The sequence below is a fragment of the Dreissena polymorpha genome, chromosome 10, assembly GCF_020536995.1.
Source record: "Dreissena polymorpha isolate Duluth1 chromosome 10, UMN_Dpol_1.0, whole genome shotgun sequence".
NCBI classification, from domain to species: Eukaryota; Metazoa; Mollusca; class Bivalvia; order Myida; family Dreissenidae; genus Dreissena; species Dreissena polymorpha.
The window spans coordinates 37,465,498-37,485,015 of record NC_068364.1 but is presented as its reverse complement, the minus strand read 5'-3'; the positions used below and the strand labels follow the sequence as shown (position 1 = coordinate 37,485,015).

The 19,518-nt window shown below is 34.8% G+C and overlaps 1 protein-coding gene across 1 annotated transcript; it reads right to left on the bottom strand.

Moving 5' to 3' along the window:
• Positions 1 to 16,811, bottom strand: LOC127848421 (uncharacterized). Its single transcript, XM_052380888.1, has 4 exons — positions 16,657 to 16,811; positions 7,138 to 7,219; positions 3,454 to 3,562; positions 1 to 2,513 (listed from the first exon to the last, which is right to left on the bottom strand). The coding sequence occupies exons 3-4, from the start codon at positions 3,457 to 3,459 to the stop codon at positions 522 to 524; spliced, it is 1,998 nt and encodes a 665-aa protein (XP_052236848.1). The 5' UTR covers positions 3,460 to 3,562; positions 7,138 to 7,219; positions 16,657 to 16,811; the 3' UTR covers positions 1 to 521.
• Between the last annotated feature and the right edge of the window lie 2,707 nt (positions 16,812 to 19,518).

Below are 19,518 nucleotides of genomic sequence, written 5' to 3'. Positions count from 1 at the left end.
AAAAGAGCTTTTAGAAAATCTATTGAGCAAAAATAAGTAACAAACAGGAACAACGACATCTGATCTCTAAATAAATAGCATAGTTAAAAGTAACTGAAACACACTCATTCAAACTGAAATGTATTCATATGATGCGCATAATACAATTAATTAAAAATAAATCCTTTCACAATATTTGAGGACAATGTCAGGTATCTATATCCTTAAAATTGTTGAAGTTGAATTATGTGTTGATCTAGAATACATTGTCATTATGATTCTTTGAACAAATTTAAATTGTTTTCATTCTGGGTTTACATATAAACATTACTACAAACTTATAATTTTTTATATTAATTTAAAAACGACATTATGTTAACTGCCATCATAAACAAATTGTTAGAAACCTTTCTAGATCGTATTTTTAACCACTCATAATACGCAAAACACGCCGGAAGTGCCAATTAGCAGCATTATTTGTATCGTTAATACGCAACGAATGTTCGTAGTAATATAACGCACCTTCATACTCTCCTTCCATTTCATAGCAGTGTTCCCAACAAGTTTATTGAAGTCTCAGCGTGATGCATGTGTATCCAACTTCTTTCATCACCTATGTAAGACTCTAAGAATCTCAACGCATTAAGCTGATTGCCACGTTCACCGAGTCCCCCATACGTGAGGTACTGAAGATAGTGTAGGAATGGACGAGCATCAACCTCAGCAGTGTCCATCCACTGTTTCTCTATGATATTTCTCTGTGCAACTTCCTCTTCACTGATATTGCGATTCATTTCAAACAGCAATATGAAAGGAGTGCAGTACGATTCTTGCCTAAATAACTTGACACAGAATGTAAAATGTTTGCTGAATTCGTTGTCAGTGTTGCCTGATAACATATTTGCAAACACCGTCAGATCCCTGTCTCCTTGCATTTTTTTACATCCACACACAGTCTTGACATTGCTGTGATACCTCCCCTCTACATCCTTCAACACTCGAACTGCCGCTCGAAGATGACCACCACAGTACAACATAGAAGCAAACTTTAAGCGACTAGAAGCTACATCCGAATTTAAGGAATATTGAACACGCCTTATATTTTCGCTGTCAAGAACGTTTTGTAGTCGCAAATAAGAAGTTCCTTGAATTGAAATGTGTAAAGCGTAAAGGTCTTTAATCCATTCGATAGCAGCAGATTTAAGTATGACATTCGTTGAGTTTTTATAAAATTTGTATATAACATATTTTAAATCTTGCTCGAAGGTTGTATGAGAACTGAGTTGACGATGTTGTAATTCTATCAACCTAACTACCAACATTTCACAACCCTCAAACCTCAGCAGTAATCTGATGCTGTGACGTAAGCATACACCTCTGAGTTCTCCAGCCTGTACAATGTACCGCATACTACACGCTTGTAACCGACATCCTATATTATCTATATTAATATAGAATACATCTTGCAAGTTGTCCCGTATCAATGAGTCTATATACACAAAAAGGCGTTTCTGAAGCGACTTTGAGAGTTTCCCATCGAACAAGTTCACTCCTTCTATGATATAATGCGGGAGCCTTCCCAATCGCAGCCATCGCTTTAATACGTGTAAACAGAGCAAAAGAAGAAACATAAGGTTGTGTTCGCACCATAGAGAAGGAGGTGTTCTTTCTATGGTGTAAAACATTATAGTTTTACAATGAAAGCTTGTAATAGATTCTCCTACAATTTTAGCGAATAATGATTTTTTTATTAGTTTAAACAAAATGTAACATTTTATTTGTGTCATATTAAAGCTAAACATCAACATCCGTTCTATTAGATTTGGAGACAGTCGCCATTCTTCGCGCTTGTAGTCACTGTCTGGATGACCGGCTGGTACCAGGAAACACGGCGCTACCCGTGCAGCCTCAAGTAAATGAACAGACGGCCATGGTCTACCTCTACATCTGTCTATCCAGTGTTGTATTTCAGGAAGCGGTTTGAGCACATGAAATGCGTGTACAATATCCCAGTTAGGTACAAAACTCACAGAAGGCCCATTTCTGGTTGCATCTCCACCATTCCTTACCTTAAACAAATACTCATAGCTCTGTTTCAATCTTTCAGCGCTGAACAGTACTTGCCCAGTATCTTTTGCTACGTACATATCACTGATCAGACTGGTCTCCGGTTCCGGTGTGTCTTCTTGGATGACTTGTAGCAAGTACTGTTGTGGTGGAATGGTGTCGTCGCGGAGCATCAGTAAGTTAACCATCGAAGCCTTCCAGTCTTCCCAGACGGTCATGATATTGTATGTTTTGAAACTAGATAGGAAATCAATATCAGACTGGAGACCGGGAGTTGTGGTCCCTTCCGACTGGCTACCGAAATGAAAACATTCAACGTTACCTCCTTCTAGTTGCCGTCCTATCTTTTCAATTAGCTCCCTCAGCAAGTAAGTTCTCCTCCGCTCCAATACAGTTTCCTTGTCAGCTCCACTGTCATCAAGTGCTTCAGACATCCGGATAGATAATTCTGTGAAGTGCTCCGGAATCTAGAAATACATTTATAAGTTCACGTTTTATCAGTTTTGATCATTCATACATATATATTTTATTTAGGTATGTGACAAATATACTCTGTTTATGTAAATTCCTTAAATTTAAACCAATCGGTTATATATGTTTGTGGATTATTCTTTACAAATAGGTTGTATTTGATAGTTGATATCAAACGTGCAGTATGTTACATGCATGACAAGTGTATTATATATATTTGGTATAATCTATTATAAAGTATTATTTTTAAATATGTAAAGTGGATGACGATGTACACGTGACCTGATAAATCCATAAATGAGGAGGCGGAGATAGAAATTCATCAGAAATGATACGCATTGTATCGGTTGAAGTATTATTTTACATCGTGATTTTCTCTTCTTAGAAAAACTTTTTTTGTAACGTGAAGGATATGAGTTTTGTAATTTTAAACTAAACATGTGTAATTATTGTTATTTTATTGCCTATCTTGTCTGTTTGTGAGTCGCCCCCCCCCCCCCCCCGCCCCATAACCAGCCGTTGGCAGGTAATCCGATTGCCAGTCTCTCAGTCAGCCTTTGTGACTAATTCCTCCGTCTGTCGAAATGTTCGTCTGTCTAACTGTTTGCCCGCCCCGCAATTCAAGACACAACCGGCCCGCACGAATGATACCCTTCGATACACCCGCCCACCCACTCGTCCGCTCTTACCATGCCTGCCGCCCGCTGTTTGTCTATTTTCTGTATGTAATGTCAGTCAAAAAAATTTGGTGCAAAATGCACGTTTGTTGGTCGTTTGGTCAGTTCCTCTTACTGCCCGACTATTAGTCCGTTTGTCCGTCTGCAAGGCTATCTTTATCAGTGTGTCAGTTGGTCCCTTCGTCACATCTGTACTTATAATGACAAGTATTAAATATCAGTACACACGATTTTAATAAAAACAAATGTAAAGATATACTTGCATGACTTTTGTTTGAAGTGTTTGATATCGCTTATGTTGGACCGCTTCGATGGAGTAAACTCAAAGTACGCTCTTCTGACACAAATAGTGCCCACCTAATCGAAACCTGCAACATGTTGAATAAAATTGATATACTGAAAACTATTTAAAAACAATAAGAATATGAATTTAAATATAGCACCCATTTCTGAGCAAAACTAGTATGTATAAACACCATATGTTAACCAATAAATAGATACACAACGATGAAGTATTCAAGCGTTTCGCTTGAGAAGGATGTAGTGAGTATCAAATAATAAAAAGAAAAACGAACATTATCCATGTTTTCCATCTACGTTTCAGTGACTTAAGAAAATCGTAACCATTCTATATGACTTTATACGTAGACAAAAACATACGACAGAGCTGGGATTATATTACATATCATCCTAGCTTGGCCCTTTACTCAAATTACCGAAACAGCTTTCCATACGTTAACAGTTTTCATTCAACAAATTACTCATTTTATGAATTTTAAATATTTCGCGTGAAGTGATTTCGTGATGACATATCACTTAAATCTTATATTGGTATTGTACAAGTTATTGCTCATTCATAATTTTTCATATAATAAGCCATGCTGAAATATAAAATTATGATAATGGCGACGATTCGTGTTACAGAACAAAATCTTATTTATCGTCTCTAATTCTCGAGGCGAGGCGGGCATATTCCCTTGGTGTGGTGGGACATCTTGCTTAAAGCGTCCTGTACTTCTTTGAACTTGTGCAACCAGAACGTATAAAAAATAAAGAATATCGGTATTGCGATATTACATAATTAACGCTGATTAAAAGAGTTTAAATAAGACACAGACTGCAGTCATGTAAGAAGCGCAATCGTTTTCAGTAAAATATTTTTTAACGTCATAGCTAACCATGATTCGTAATACGGTAAATATCCATGTTCGCGTGTGCATAACGGACACATATATTCATGAAATTGGTCTTGAAAAGAGCCCCGAAAGGATCAAATTCTTTGAAAAATGAAATTTTGGCAAAATAATTATGGCGTTTAAACGGATATAACACGAACTTGTTGCATTTAATGTATAGTATGCGGCCTGTTTGTTTTGCTTTTTTGTTTCTACATTGTAACGTCGTATTGTGAGTATTCAATAAAGTCTATATATACATATGTTGGTCAGGATCAATTACCAAACATGAAAGCGCAGTTTGTTAAAGCGGTTACTTCTCTCATGTTTTTGGTATAGCCCCTAAGTTATTAGTTAAATTGTCACTTGGGTTATTTTACTTTTAACTGACTTGTTTCTGTAAATGTTTGTTTTATTAACTTAATGGATAATGGTTTACTTACAGTGCTTTAATCTTCAAAATATATCATTTATACTGCAATAGGAATCCACATTGTTCTTGTCATAGTCTCTTTTACATATATAATGATAAATTGCTTTTTACTAAAAGAATAAATAATCACTGCAAATAGTGGATGCTCACTTCAGATTTTCTTTTTAGCTATGATAGTTTATATGTTTATTAATTATCGAGCTTCTTTGGAGAAACGAATTGAACGCTTCACCATTTCTCACATTTTACAATTTTAGGCATATTATTTCAACTAGTAAACAAGAGGGTCAAACGTCCTCGGTCGAACTGAGGGACTGAACTTTTTTTGCAATTTTGTAATTTTCTATACTTGTCCATAAGATCATTTGCAACAAACATATTATTCTTATATTTCATGATGATTGGACCAAACTTTTGCCTCTATACTATTCGCAAGCGTTTGATTTAATTAGAACCCGTGCCTTAGATTTGATAACATGTGCCGTAGATCTGAACTCAGCCAATATATCATTGGAATAAATATTCTGAGCAAGTTACTTAAAGATCGAGCAATACATGCCCTATAATTTTTCATACGACTTTTCTTTAGTTTTGATCCCCCTATATCATTTTAAAAATAGTCTATAGCATGTTCGAAGAAGATTGGTAAATATAAATTGTGTCTAGATACATAACAAGCTTTTATTATTTGACACAGTGACGTAGATGGTGATCCCCTTAATCCAGTTTCGAACTCACCCGATACATTTTTGGACAAAATTAAATGTTCTGGCAATGTTTCTTCAAGAATCCGAATGTTTCACTATAGCCTTATAATTAAAATTACTCTGCCCCCCTAGCAATATTGTTTTTAAACGGACCAGGACCGTTTTCGAACTCAGCCGAGATATAATTAAGACAAATGTTCTGAAATGTTTCGTGATGATTCTGCAAAAAATGTGACTTGCAGAGTGCTCACCAGGTTTTTCTCTCTGTTAAACAAGTTACCTAGTTTGTGATCCTACGAAACCCATTTTTGAACTTCGATCTGGCCATTTTTTATGAAAGTTTGGAAAGGAATTGTTCCTCTAGACTGTTTTAAATAAAATATTGACGATGTACGGACTACGGACAAAAGATAAGCACAAAAAAATCATAACGAGAATATTCCGCTCTGGTAAAGTAAAACAAAGACACCCATAGACCAGTTGATTGCTCGTAATCATTCATGCGCTGTGACTGATAGTCAAAAACAATGGTAATGGTATCGCAAAGCATATGCATACAGAAATGTGTTTAGTCAATAAATATATAATAATTCATAAAATACTAAAGGACATACGTAAAATAGATAAACACTTATTAATGACACACTTTTTTTAATTTAAAGAGATGTCGATATTGTAGGTGTAGATCTGGTTGTTATGTAATGCAATTGTATAAATTTGGTTAATTTTTTGTAAGCTGTTTTAATTTCATAAAAAGTTGTGGGAAGTGGTAAATGTGTAATGTTGTTTCTCAAAATGCAGTGAATGTAATATATAAACCCAAGTGTATTCGTAGTATTTGAGATTAAATATTTAAAAGTCATATACTTTTATCATATGTAAATAAGGTATACATTCTAAACATATACACATATATGCATCAATAAAGGCGTACATATAAATAAATTATACATATTACAAAAACAATCGGTTGACAAATTACTTTTATCGGCCCATCCGTCCATACACCTGCCAGTCGGTTTATTCGCCAGCAGGTCTGAAAGTCAGTGTATCCGTGCTTCTTGTCTTTTTGTCTGTTTCTGTGTCCGTCTGTATGTCTGTTCGCCCGCAAGAAAGGCCGCCCGCCTGCGAGACCGACTGCTCAAGCGAAGCTTGGCTGATTTTGTTATATTTAATATGAACTATACACACGGGGGTCATGATGGCCGTAAAGCGCTCGTCTGATTTTGGGAAAATTAAATGGTAAAATTTTTGCCTTTTCAGACATACGCCAACCAGATTCCAGCTTGATCTTATTTTGATCAAAATGTACACTCTTAATAAGTTGCAGCAAGATTGAGACATAAATGTGGCCTCTAAAGTGATCGTATGGTGTTTATAAGAGTTAACTGGTGACCTTGTTTTCAAATAAGAACAGCGCAGATTAAAACTCAATCTATATATATTATCAAGAAAAAACATTCTGACCATGTTTCGTCAAGATAAGAGAAAAAAGTGGCATATAGAGCGATAAGGAGCTAAATGTTCACGCCAGACACCGACGAACGCCGGGCACACTAACAGGGTGATAACAATACATACTATGAACACTTCGTTCTAGGGCCATCTTATACAAACCACTGACATACCTGAATGTTTGTTTCAAGTCCTGATACAATCTGGTGTTCGACCGCTTTGATGAAATGAACACAAATCACGCTCTTGTGACTCCTGATAAGAATAAATATCCGAATAAGCCATAATAATACTAGAAACTGTTTTATAACATATGCAATTCCTATGACACATTTATATATACATTTATACACTCGTTTGTCAAATAAATAGTTAATTTTAACCAAGTTAAATATCTATCTTTAGAGGTAAACTTTTATTGTACGAATTACATTCAGACTGTGCTAAAATGAACAGTCCTATAAATAAAAATAGTTTAAGAACAATATGCTACAAACAAAATATTTTTGTATTGTTCTACTGTATAAATAACTAGAAAATCAATTCTTAGGTACATTATAATTGTTGTTTTAACAATAACTGACCGATCGGAATGGATTATTATGGCAATTATCAACGGTTAACTTTCCACTGAGAAGGAAAAAGTGATCATTAAACAATTATCTGCACCAGAAACCATTGGTTATTACAGCAAATATCAACGCTTAAACTATAAAAAATTCTTACACAACCTTATGTGATTTGTGTTATAACTTTATGCGCTTTATCTATCTAGATTTAAGTGGGGTCACAAAATCGTTGAATGTCATAATGATCTGATATTTACTGATACATACAGAGAACTTGTTTTCTATCGCAAATTCAAAGCCCAAGATAAATGAATAAAGCCGAATAATTAACTCGTAGTGATTGGCTAATTGCAGAGTAAGCCATGCCCTTTAAGACCGTCTACTGTTTCGAATAGATAGGCGACATTACAATTAAGATGTAAAGTGTATTGTAATACTAATTATGTATATGAGTTAAACTTAATTTCCTGTGTTGTGCATGTTAATGTTATAAATAGACACTTTATCCGTAATTTCATTCGAAATGTTATATTTGAAACTGATACAACTTCAGATTGTTCAAAGGCAAGCAAGACTGCCTTGCATAGTTTAAAATAATGCGTCAAACTTTTATATACACACGTGCATCATTCTTCTATTGTCTCAATACTGGCTATTCTTCCCAATGGATTGTCGAAAAAGTGCGTGATTAATAATGGATATACTACTATGGTATAGACAAATTTCATTGTGATGAAAATAGAATAACGTAAGAAAATAACGTTTGATATTTTCCTTATAAATGCCTGTTTTTCAAAACAAAACTGTTTGAATCATAAGTTTTTTATGATGAAAATCATTATCTTCACTTATGTAATGCAAATAAATACCTGGACATATTATTATTTGTTTTTTTTTCTATTTGTTTAGTATTTATGTATTTAGTCGATGCGAACATCTCATTAAACAGATAACTGACAAACGTCGGCCCGATAAATAATCCAGCCGACATCGGTCCGAGCAACAGCCGATGGGCTAAACGTGTTCAACCTAAACATTTCATAGACGAATGCAGCTTTTCTCCATATAGACATGTTAACATTTCATTTCAACAATATTAATTACGCAGGTATAAAACAGCGTTATTTAAGTAATTAATATTGTTGAACGGTAAAGTGTTAATATGAATATTATTTATTTTAAACTTAAACAACTGCTCAAGCAAAAACTTAATTTCAATAATCTGCATACACAATTTCCACGTGTGACATGTTTGCAATAAATATGGTTCTTTTGATTACTTGTTACGAATTTTACTCTACAAAGTTAATTTTCACTTCATGTTTTTGTTGAGGCTAGCATGAAGTCATATGATGCGGCATCATACGTTTCCAATGGGACAAGTACATGCCTAGTTATGGCGAAAAACCGGGTTGAACCGCGTTGACATTACCACAATTGGAACTAATGGCTGCTTAAGTAGGGGAAAGGTTAGCTGCACATGTTCAGCAGGCAGTGATGGCGGACAAGGTATCGTACTGGTCCGATAGCCAAATTGTTCTACAATGGTTATCTTGTACAAAGGTGCTGAAACGATTTGTCGCAAATCGAGTGTGTGAAATTAAACAACTGACTAAACTTAATGAATGGGGATATTGCCCTCCGAACGATAACCCTTCTGACCTCTTGATCCGCGGGATGTGTGCTGAAAACCTTTAACACAACATGTTGTGGCAAGAAGGTCCTCGATGACTTAGTGATAGAGGTGGCTGGCCGACATGGATTCTCAGCAATACACATGTCAACACAGTTATGAACAATCCTATGTCAACGCACAAAGAATTAAAATCTTGAACTCAAACATTATGAATGTGATTGACATAACGAGAAACAGTTCATTCAAAAAGTTACTTCATGTGACAACATTTGTACTGAAGTTCGTAGCAAGATGTAGACGAGAACTTGAACAGAACTCATGCAGTGGTTTGTCAGCTCTGAATGTATACAAGGTTGAAACCCTGTTGATTAAGCAATGTCAAGAGATGGAGTTTCGAAATATAATTGCTAGCCTACATTCCGGACAATGTAGACTACCACTAGTTAAACACATCAGTCTATTTCTGGATGATCGTGGTATTCTTCGATGTCGATGGAAAATACAAAATTCGCCAGTTGACGAAGACGCCAAATTTCCCTTCCTGTTGCCTAAGAAGCACGTGCTCACTCGACTCATAATGCAGGACACACACGCCCGCCATATTCATGCCTAATTACGCCAGAAGTTCTGGGTTCCCGCAATCCGTAAGTGCATACAAGCCACCTTTCGCCAGTGTTTCACATGCCGCCACGTTTCCGAGTGACTATATGTTGCCCCAGACCCACACCCATTACCGAAGGCAAGAGTTCAAGATTCGGCGCCATTTAGAGTGACGGGGTGGATTTCACTGGCGCTATTCACATTAAACAGACTACCGGAAGTGACATGAAGGTCTACATATGTTGGTTTGCAACGAGGGCTATTCACCTAGATGGTGTTACCAGTCTATCTACAGATTCATTTCTTCAGGCGTTTAGAGGATTTACAAGTCGGAAGTCTTTGCCTAAAATTATGATTTCTGACAACGCCACAACATTCATCGCAGCTTCTAGAGAGCTAACGAATCTAAGATATTCAACCGCAGTTCAAGACACACTGAGCAACCTAGGAGTCTAATAGCAATTCATCCCCAGAGATCCCCTTGGTACGGTGGGTGGTATGAGCGCCTTATTGGACTTACTAAGACAACCCTTAAGAAGATACTCGGACGTGCCTACATCAACCTCGAATTATAACAGACGATCGTTACGGAAATCGAGTCTGTCATTAATGATCGCCCTTTGTCTCACAACTCTTTCGCTATCGATGATTCGGTTCCTTTGACGCCTGCACATCTTCTTTAGGGTCTCCGCATTACGTCACTGCCGCATGGTGGGTCTTCTGGCCTCACAGAACTATGGACACCAGCGAACCATGACCCTATACACGCTATGGCTTAGAAGATAGCGCACATCGTCCAGCAGTTCTGGAGTCGCTGGAAGAAAGAAAACCTGACGGACCTTCGTGAGCGACATCGTGTATCCGGATCCAACGCCCAGACGATGCGGGCCGGTGATGTCGTCTAGATACATGGCGAGACATCGAGATGTGATTGGAAAATAGCTGTGGTCACTGACGTTTTGACCGAAAATGATGGACTTATTAACGCTGCACGTGTGCGCACAATTAATGGTCTGTCCACTAATAGACCTATAACAAATTTATATCCACAAAAGTGAGCGATTTGACAAGCAATACTCAGTGAAATTAGTGCGATACGATAAACATTGGACATTGTGGTGTGATATGTAATCAATATTGACTTGTCTTATAAAATAGTGTTTATGTTATGTTAAAATTTTTGTATGTGTTCACTTTGCTTCTTTTCGCGGCCGGGAGAATGTTGTGATTTTGCGCGACGTCTTTGTCGACGGCGCGAACGTTCACGTCTTAAGACGTCATCTTTGTTGTTATTGTTTTTTTATAATTGTCTGTTGAATATTTAAAGTGATGTTTTGGGCATTTTGCACTGTTGAATTGAGCTGAAAAGAATTAACAGGTCAAACGAGTTAGTTAAAATGTGGTTACTGACCAATTATCTGCAACTCATCTTGCTACCAGTTGTTTATAAAAAAATATTTATTATATTCGATATTTTACATGACTCACCTAGTCCTCTAAGCCGAAATGATCCGTAAAACAAAATAGTGTCTTTGTGTCGTATAAAAGAATCTGCACTTAAATTAGGTTTAGATTCACATCGTAAATCGAATCATTTCTGTCGTCAGTTGTCAGAACGAAAGTACGGTTGATATTCAAATGCATTATTATTCTCTTTTGGGGATATTGTTTTAGTATGCTGTTGCTGCATTAACAAAAATAAGTGTATATGAAGTAAAAACACCTAAAAATAAACAACGGTTTTGATAGACTCCTATAAACTGTAAGATGCCCATAATATCACTTTAAAACGACTTTATATATGAATATTATTAGTCACACTTTTGCGTCGTATCTTGACAATATACTATTACGTTAGTTTTTGTTTCCTCATCTTGAAAGCAATACTGCGTTATCAACGTTTATCGATATTACATTATGTCTTTCACGGCTTACGTTTCAAATCGATTCTCAAAGTTGGTTTTATTGGTAATATTAGTATTATTTAGAGTATTTTAGAAGTCGTTTTTATGAAAGATACATCGTACATTCAGACTTTAAAAAGACTCAATAACAATCCTCAATATTCGTTGGCATTGCATATAAAAATGCACACAATGTATCACTTATTTCAATCTTAAATGAGACACTTTAAAACGGAAGTAAAAGGTCGAATATGGATTCAATTACGATTCTTTCTCATAACCGCAGTACATTTGCATTAACATTACGATCGCCGATAGATGATGGTGATGATGATGATGATGTCGATGATGCTTCTGCTGCTGCTTCTGCTGCTGCTGCTGCTTATGATGATGATGATGATGATGATGATGTTGATTATGTTGTTGTTGGTGGTGGTGGTGATGGTGGTGGTGGTGGGGTGGGGTGGTGGTGTTCGTGGTGGGATGTGGTGGTGGTGGTGATGATGATAATGATGATGATGATTTTATATATGAATAGTATTAGTTAAACTGTTAGTATGTGATGGTGTATAGGATAGCGCTTATGGTATGAAAGAACTGAGGGTGTATATCCCATACACCTCCAGTTACTAACTTTGTAACGAGTATATCTTAATGTCATAAAATACTACATAGTTTCCCTATATAATTCAATGTAAAAGCGACAGCTTTAAGCGAAAATAATTGCACCATTTTCCACAAACAGACCCCCATATCCAAACCTTTTCTTAAAGGCCATTCTAAGCGGAATCGATTTATGCAATAACAAAATATGTCATGTCCAGTCCAAGAAAGGACACTGATCAAAATCGACATTTTTGCATCTTTTTTCCGTTTGTTTCTTGGTGGAATGTAACCTTTTTCAGTGAAATGGTTTACTATAGTCTTCAAGTTTATCATATTCCAGGGATACAGTAGTGAACACCTATTCATTCCCTACCATTATCTCCAAAAGATAACACCCGAATAATAGTCAAAAATGTAAAACATGCCTTCCTGTCAACTGTGATTATTTTTAAACAGAACAGAACAGAACAGACAGTTTATTAGACTTATACATAAGTACATCGTCTTTAATGCATATAATCATAAATAAAGTAATGTCACGTGTCATTATACTATAGTAAGTAACTAAATTAATAATACATTATATATTTATAAATATGACAATTCAATGAAATTTCGACACAAAATAAGAACAGAGAACAACAACGATTTCTCAAAGAAAAAACATAATAATTTTAAAGGTAGTAAGGACAAACTACATTTCATTTACTATGGTACACATATATATGATACAAAGGAAAAATAAAGAACAAAACAATAATACACATACTATCATGACTGCAAAGTGATACATAAACTTCGCGCATGCGAAGTAGAGAACATTATTAATTTCAATTAGTGGTATTTAAAATAGTATTTCGTACAATTAGGGCTTCCTTAACATATTTACATACATTAAGTATTTCAATTTTACATGTTGATATTAATAAATTATGAAACTTGACAACAGATGGGTGCATGTAATAAAAACGTTTAATATATTTTTGTCGTAGTAAACGGTAACATGAACAGACACAAATAAAATGGAACTCATCCTCTATGTCCCGTTGATTACAACAAAGGCAATAACGTTCTTCACGGGGAATATTGTTGCGTGTATATCTCCCGGTCTGTATTCTCAAGGGATGGGCAGAAGCCCTTAATTTTACAAAGTATAAACGTAGACTCTTCGGCAATAAATCTAAGTAATGTTCATATTCAAAAGTAGTTTTAAACATTCTATACATATCTAAAATTGAAATTCCGTTCATATTACCAAACCATTCTTGCTTAAAGGTGTCAATAATTCTGCATTTAAGTTCACATACAAAAGCATGGCTATTAGTTATATTCGCAGACTCAAAACAATAGGAAAAACCGTAATCGTTTAACAATTGTTTAACATTTGCAACCCAATTTTTGCATCCTTTATTACAATCATTTAATGCTTGAATATACACAGTTCGTATAATAATATTATTACTGTTAATAATTTTTAACCAATACTTAACAATTCGTACATATCTATTTACATATAAAGGGTATCTGCCTAGCTCACCATAAACTGTAGCATTACATGTGTTTATTTTCACATTTAACAATCTTTTGCAAAATTTTAAATAAATGCGTTCGATCTCTTTTGATTTATTAAAACCCCATATTTCAGAGGCATAGCAACAAATAGACCCAACAAAAGAATCAAACAACTGACAAAATAATTTCGGCTTAAGATCATACTGCTTACATTTATAAAGTAAAATATTCATAGCCTTAAGGGCTTTTCCAACAAGGTGTTCTTGATTAAGGTTGAAACTACCAGTGTAATTAAAAACAGTGCCGAGATAATTAAAATTGTCGACGATTTCTATAGTTTGGCCATTATATGTCCATTTTTCATCTTGTCGAATTTTACCCCTTTTGCGAAAAACCATTATTTTTGTTTTTGAAGTGTTCACATTTAGCCCCCAAGAATTACAATACAGATAAAGGTTATTTAAATGGTTCTGTAGTTCTTCTGGTGATTTACCTACAATAGCCATGTCATCCGCAAATAACAATAAAATTAAAGTTATGTCGTTTATATTTAAGCCAGACAAGGTGCTATCTTGTAAAAAAAGTTCCAAATCTTCTACAAACAGTGAAAAAAGAATCGGGGACATTACCTCCCCTTGTCTGAGACCGACAGCATAACTAAAGTAGTCAGAATATGATGTACACGACTTAACACAAGACTTAACATTTTCATACATATTTTTAATTATTCTCAATAATTTGCCTTTTACACCAGATTTATACATTTTTAACCATAATGCGTTACGATATATACTATCAAAACATTTAAGCAAATCAACGTATACAACATACAAACGTTTGTTTTCATTTAAAAAATTCTGCACAACAGACATCAATATATACATAGCATCAACAGTTAAAGAGTACAGCCCTACATGAAACGATTATTTAGTATATTGTTACCTTAACCGACTACTCAATTACTCGGGTTGTATAGAAATTACTCGGGGTGTGTGGAAAAAAGTCAATGGGCAACTGATCGCTCTAAGCCAATCGGATTAGGTCATTTTGTATGACGTGAAATATGATGTAATATACATATATTGGAATTTAATTTCTACCGCGATGTTTTTTTAAGGTATTGTTTTCACAACTTACTAGGATTCAATTGTTCACCCTTTTACTTTTACATTTCATAAGTAACTATCATTTAAAGGGGAAAAGTGTGATGATAATGGGTTAGGCCACAAATAAAATATTGTTGGTTTGCCCTTTACCGACCTTAGATTTTACAGATAGGTAGGTAGGTAGGAAAATTTTTTATTTTTTATTTTATAAATTATATTTTAATACACTTATAGTCTATGAAAATTTATTACACTGGTATTAAAGCACTGTTGCAGTGTAAAAAGTCCTATGTAGCTTAACCATATCTTGTTTGCTGTTTTCTTGCATATATTAATATGAAATGCATGCTTGTTTGTTATTACATCAAATATGTGTTCAATAAATGATGTTAATTGCTCTGAATGTAAATAACATATCTGCAATAAGGAAAACATCAATATTATGTATTTTAACAAGATATTTATAAATTATGATATGCCAATGTAACTGTATCAACTATCATGCATGGATTTTGGTTACTTCGGTTTGCAGTAAGTATACAACTAATTAAAATCAGTGTTCACTTGAATGAATGAATGAACAGTAAGGCCACAATTAAAATATTGTTGGTTTGCCCTTTACCGACCTTAGATTTTACAGATGGGTAGGTAGGTAGGAAAATTATTTTATTTTATTTTAGAAATTATATTTTTAATACACTAATAGTCTATGAATATTTATAACACTGGTATTAAAGCACTGTTGCAGTGTAAGAAGTCCTATGGAGCTTAACCATATCTTGTTTGCTGTTTTCTTGCATATATTAATATGAAATGCATGCTTGTGTGTTATTACATCAAATATGTGTTCAATAAATGATGTTAATTGATCTGAATGTAGATAACATATCTACAATAAGGAAAACATCAATACCACTTATTGTAACAAGATATTTATAAATTATGATATGCCAATGGAATTGTATCAACTATCATGCATGGGTTTTGGTTACTTCGGTTTGCAGTAAGTATAAAAATAATTAAAATCAGTTTTCACTTGAATGAATGAATGCACAGTAAAGCAAACCGTTTAAGAAGCTATAGAAATCATTTGACTGACTGTGACAACAAAATTTAAACATAATAAATCGTTTCAATTTTTCATCGTAGTTCTAACTTCAGGTTAAAAGCGAAAGTAGATTAACATGTGCAAATATTTACTTCATTTGAAAACTGTTATCCATTTCAAACTGAAATCTTCCGTTAAATAATACTAAAAACAAAATGTTCAAAGCACAAGAGATGACATGTCTTTAAAAAAATAATTTTGAAATCGGAACCACATGTACTTTATTGTTTTAAACAAAATGGCGGACTAAGTTGACAGTTTATAGACGCTTGCATAACTGCGCACCTCCTATTATTCCAAAATATTGACTACAGTATATGTGATTAACAGCTGTTGATAATGACTCCTAACACTTCCCATATACATTTGGTTTAAAATCATACTTCGCAATATTGAACGCTTAATTACAACAACCAGTTTTGAAAAAAGGTCACACATAAATCAACCTTTACAACAATAATTGTTGTGCATACACCTTTTTTAAACAGAAGATTACTCCACGAGGTCGGATATTCGCGTAAAAACAGTCATTTAATGAGCGAACGCATGCAATACATCATTAAGTCCATATATAATTAAGAGCGGTGTATGCACATATTCGTTATTGAACATATTCCTCTTAATTAAGCACAATATATATAAAGAACATACTTTTTTCTCGTCGATGATAGAAGTTTGTCACCGTTCGCCAACCAATTTCACTCCTCTGCACTTAACCTACTGCAAGATGGCTAAACTTGTCGAACGTTCGGGATTGGTGGAATGTTTAAGACTTCCTAGTCAAAGATCCTAGTAACAAGTGGGCTGTAAGCGAAATAAACAATACAGCCTTGTGCGTTCCGGCCGTTGTAACATTTGCGCCCTTAGTCTTAGTTGAAATGACAAGTGATACTTGAAAAAAATTGCGATTGCTATAAAGCGGCCCGTACATGTGTAGAAACCGCGCTCTATGAAACGGTTTTATTGAATGTGCGTGAAGTGTCGTCCCAGATTACCTTCGTGTGTGTTTAAATGCCTGTAATTTAGTATGTGTTTGAATAGATTTTAACAGAATTAATGTGTGGTTACAGGTTTTCAAGTTATAATGTAAAACAAAAATTTGCACATTCATCATAATTTTCATTATATTTGTCTTTATAGTAAAATATGTGTTTAAAAGCGGGTGCTGTTTAGTGTTTATTAGCTTTTTGCACAAAATGAAATTGATATCTACCTATGGGTTTGTGTGGGTTTGTATTCGAGAGTGCCGTAATTTTTATGGAATGAATACTGGGTATAAGGATAATATATAGAATGTAAAGAACTTAAAAAGCCGATTCAAATGAAAGAATATGCTAGATATTTTATACGGGTTCTAAGACATCACATTACACTGAAACATTTTACTGTGAGTGCTTCAAACTTTTCATTTACTTGGTGACTTTTCTTAAAATTTGTAAGCAAACAAATAAAACACCAATTTCACAATTTAAGTAAAAAAACGACGCGACTTTTCCCAATCTGAAAGGCCCCGGCCCTGTTCTCGAAATGGTGAAGAATTAAAAAAAAATTCTAACTTAGCCAAGTGACTTGCGGAAGTAAGTAAACGATGGACAATTTAAGAAACATATACTTCGTTAAAATGAAAGCAATTTAAAACATGTGTGTTCCCATACTGCTCGTCGGGTCCAAGAAATATATCCAAATCATTCCAAAAAATTAAATGCTGCAAGCTATAGATCCCGCAATTGCGTATTTGCTTAGTGTTCTTATGTCATTTGCGAGTTTTAATTTGGGTAAATACATTCATATTGAACTGTTCAGTACGACTAAAGTTATAGTCAAACATATACATTTTCGTGTAAATAGAAATAAGTGCAGATACTTTGTTAGCGGTGTAAGGGCCTCAGCAAAAATATATGTAAGTAAAAATAAATAGTTTGTACATGAAGAAACATCTGTTTGGACTCCGGACCATTTTAAAGGGACCTGTTCACGTTTTGATGAATTGAAAAAAAAGAAACATAAAATATTTCAGATTTGGAAATGTTCGTTGTAGTTTTTTTTAAAGAAAACAGTAATACGAGAGTTGCCTTCAAAATGAACAAAAGGAATCCGTGTTTTTTCAAGTATATCCACGGTTTTCTCGAACCATTGTTGTGTTAGCAGATGTGTTAAATACTATACTTCAATGAACATGCAATTTGTCAATATTATTCAACATGCCTGATGAGAAAAATAGTGAAGCTGTGAAGGGCAATGTTTTAGGCCTTTTGAGATGCAAATGCAGTCACAGAAGCATTCAAATGAACTAAAATGATGGACCATGCTATTTCTTTGGGAAGTATTCGAAATATTCGACATGACGCTACTGTATAGCGCAGAACAACGCCTGGTAGTGCTACAAATTCAACTTCAAGTAGACGTCCATATAAGGTCACGCCTGACGTCGTATGCAAAATTCGTCGGTGGATCTCTAAAATCAATCCGCCGACCCAGAGAAAAAAGGCATCGGACACAGGAATGTCCAAGGGAACAGTATATTACATCATTAGGCATGTTGTGAAAGCAAAACTACGGAAGAAGTTCAAGGCTCATCAGCTCAACATGGCACAGATTCAGAAGCGCAGGGCCAGGTCTTGGAAGCTATATATCTTAAGCTTAAATGTGGCAAGTGGAGAGATTTTGTTACATCTGACGAGCGATGTTTTATCTTGGTGGAAGTTATGGAAAAAGAAGAGTATGTTATGTCAGAATGGGAGAAAACGTTGGCGATAAACTGAAGTTTGTAAAACGTGATGCGTTTGCCCGTGGATTCATGGCGTGTGCTGCTTTATCGTCCAGAGGTAAATCAGTGATCAGAATAATTCCCAAAGGGACCAAGGTAAACTCAGAATACTATATCAATAAAGTTCTGAAACAATTTATACGAAAGGTTGTACCGAGACTCTTTCCGGGGGATAAACACGTCATGACTTTCCATCAGGACAGTGCATCTAGCCACAGTTTTAAACACTGTTTTCTAAACAAAATATCAAAACATTAAGTTCATAACACCCGAAGAATGGACTTAAGTCTCTAGATGCGGCCCAAATGGATTTTGGTATATGGGGATATTAAAACGACGCTTACAGAATCGACACGTAAACTCACTTTCTGGTCTAAAAAGAGCTCTGAAGGACGAATGGCGCAAATTGGAACAAACAACCATCAACTAGACGTTGAAATCTTCGCCAAAGCGTTGCAGGATAATTTACAATTGCCATGAATCTCATATGGAGCATTTGTTGCAAAAAAATGTATTTAGATTATAAATTATTCATATTTTTGTTTTGTTCGTCATGAAATTGGGCACCTCTCGTACTGAATATTTATGATGCCCTTAAATATTCATTATATGCATCTTTAGGCGATTTAAAAACATGAAATTTATAAAGAGTTACAAACGCGATACGATTGAATAATTTGGAAAGTTGAATTGATATCTTTATATTTTGTTACATTACGAGGAATGCTTATACAAAATATAAAATA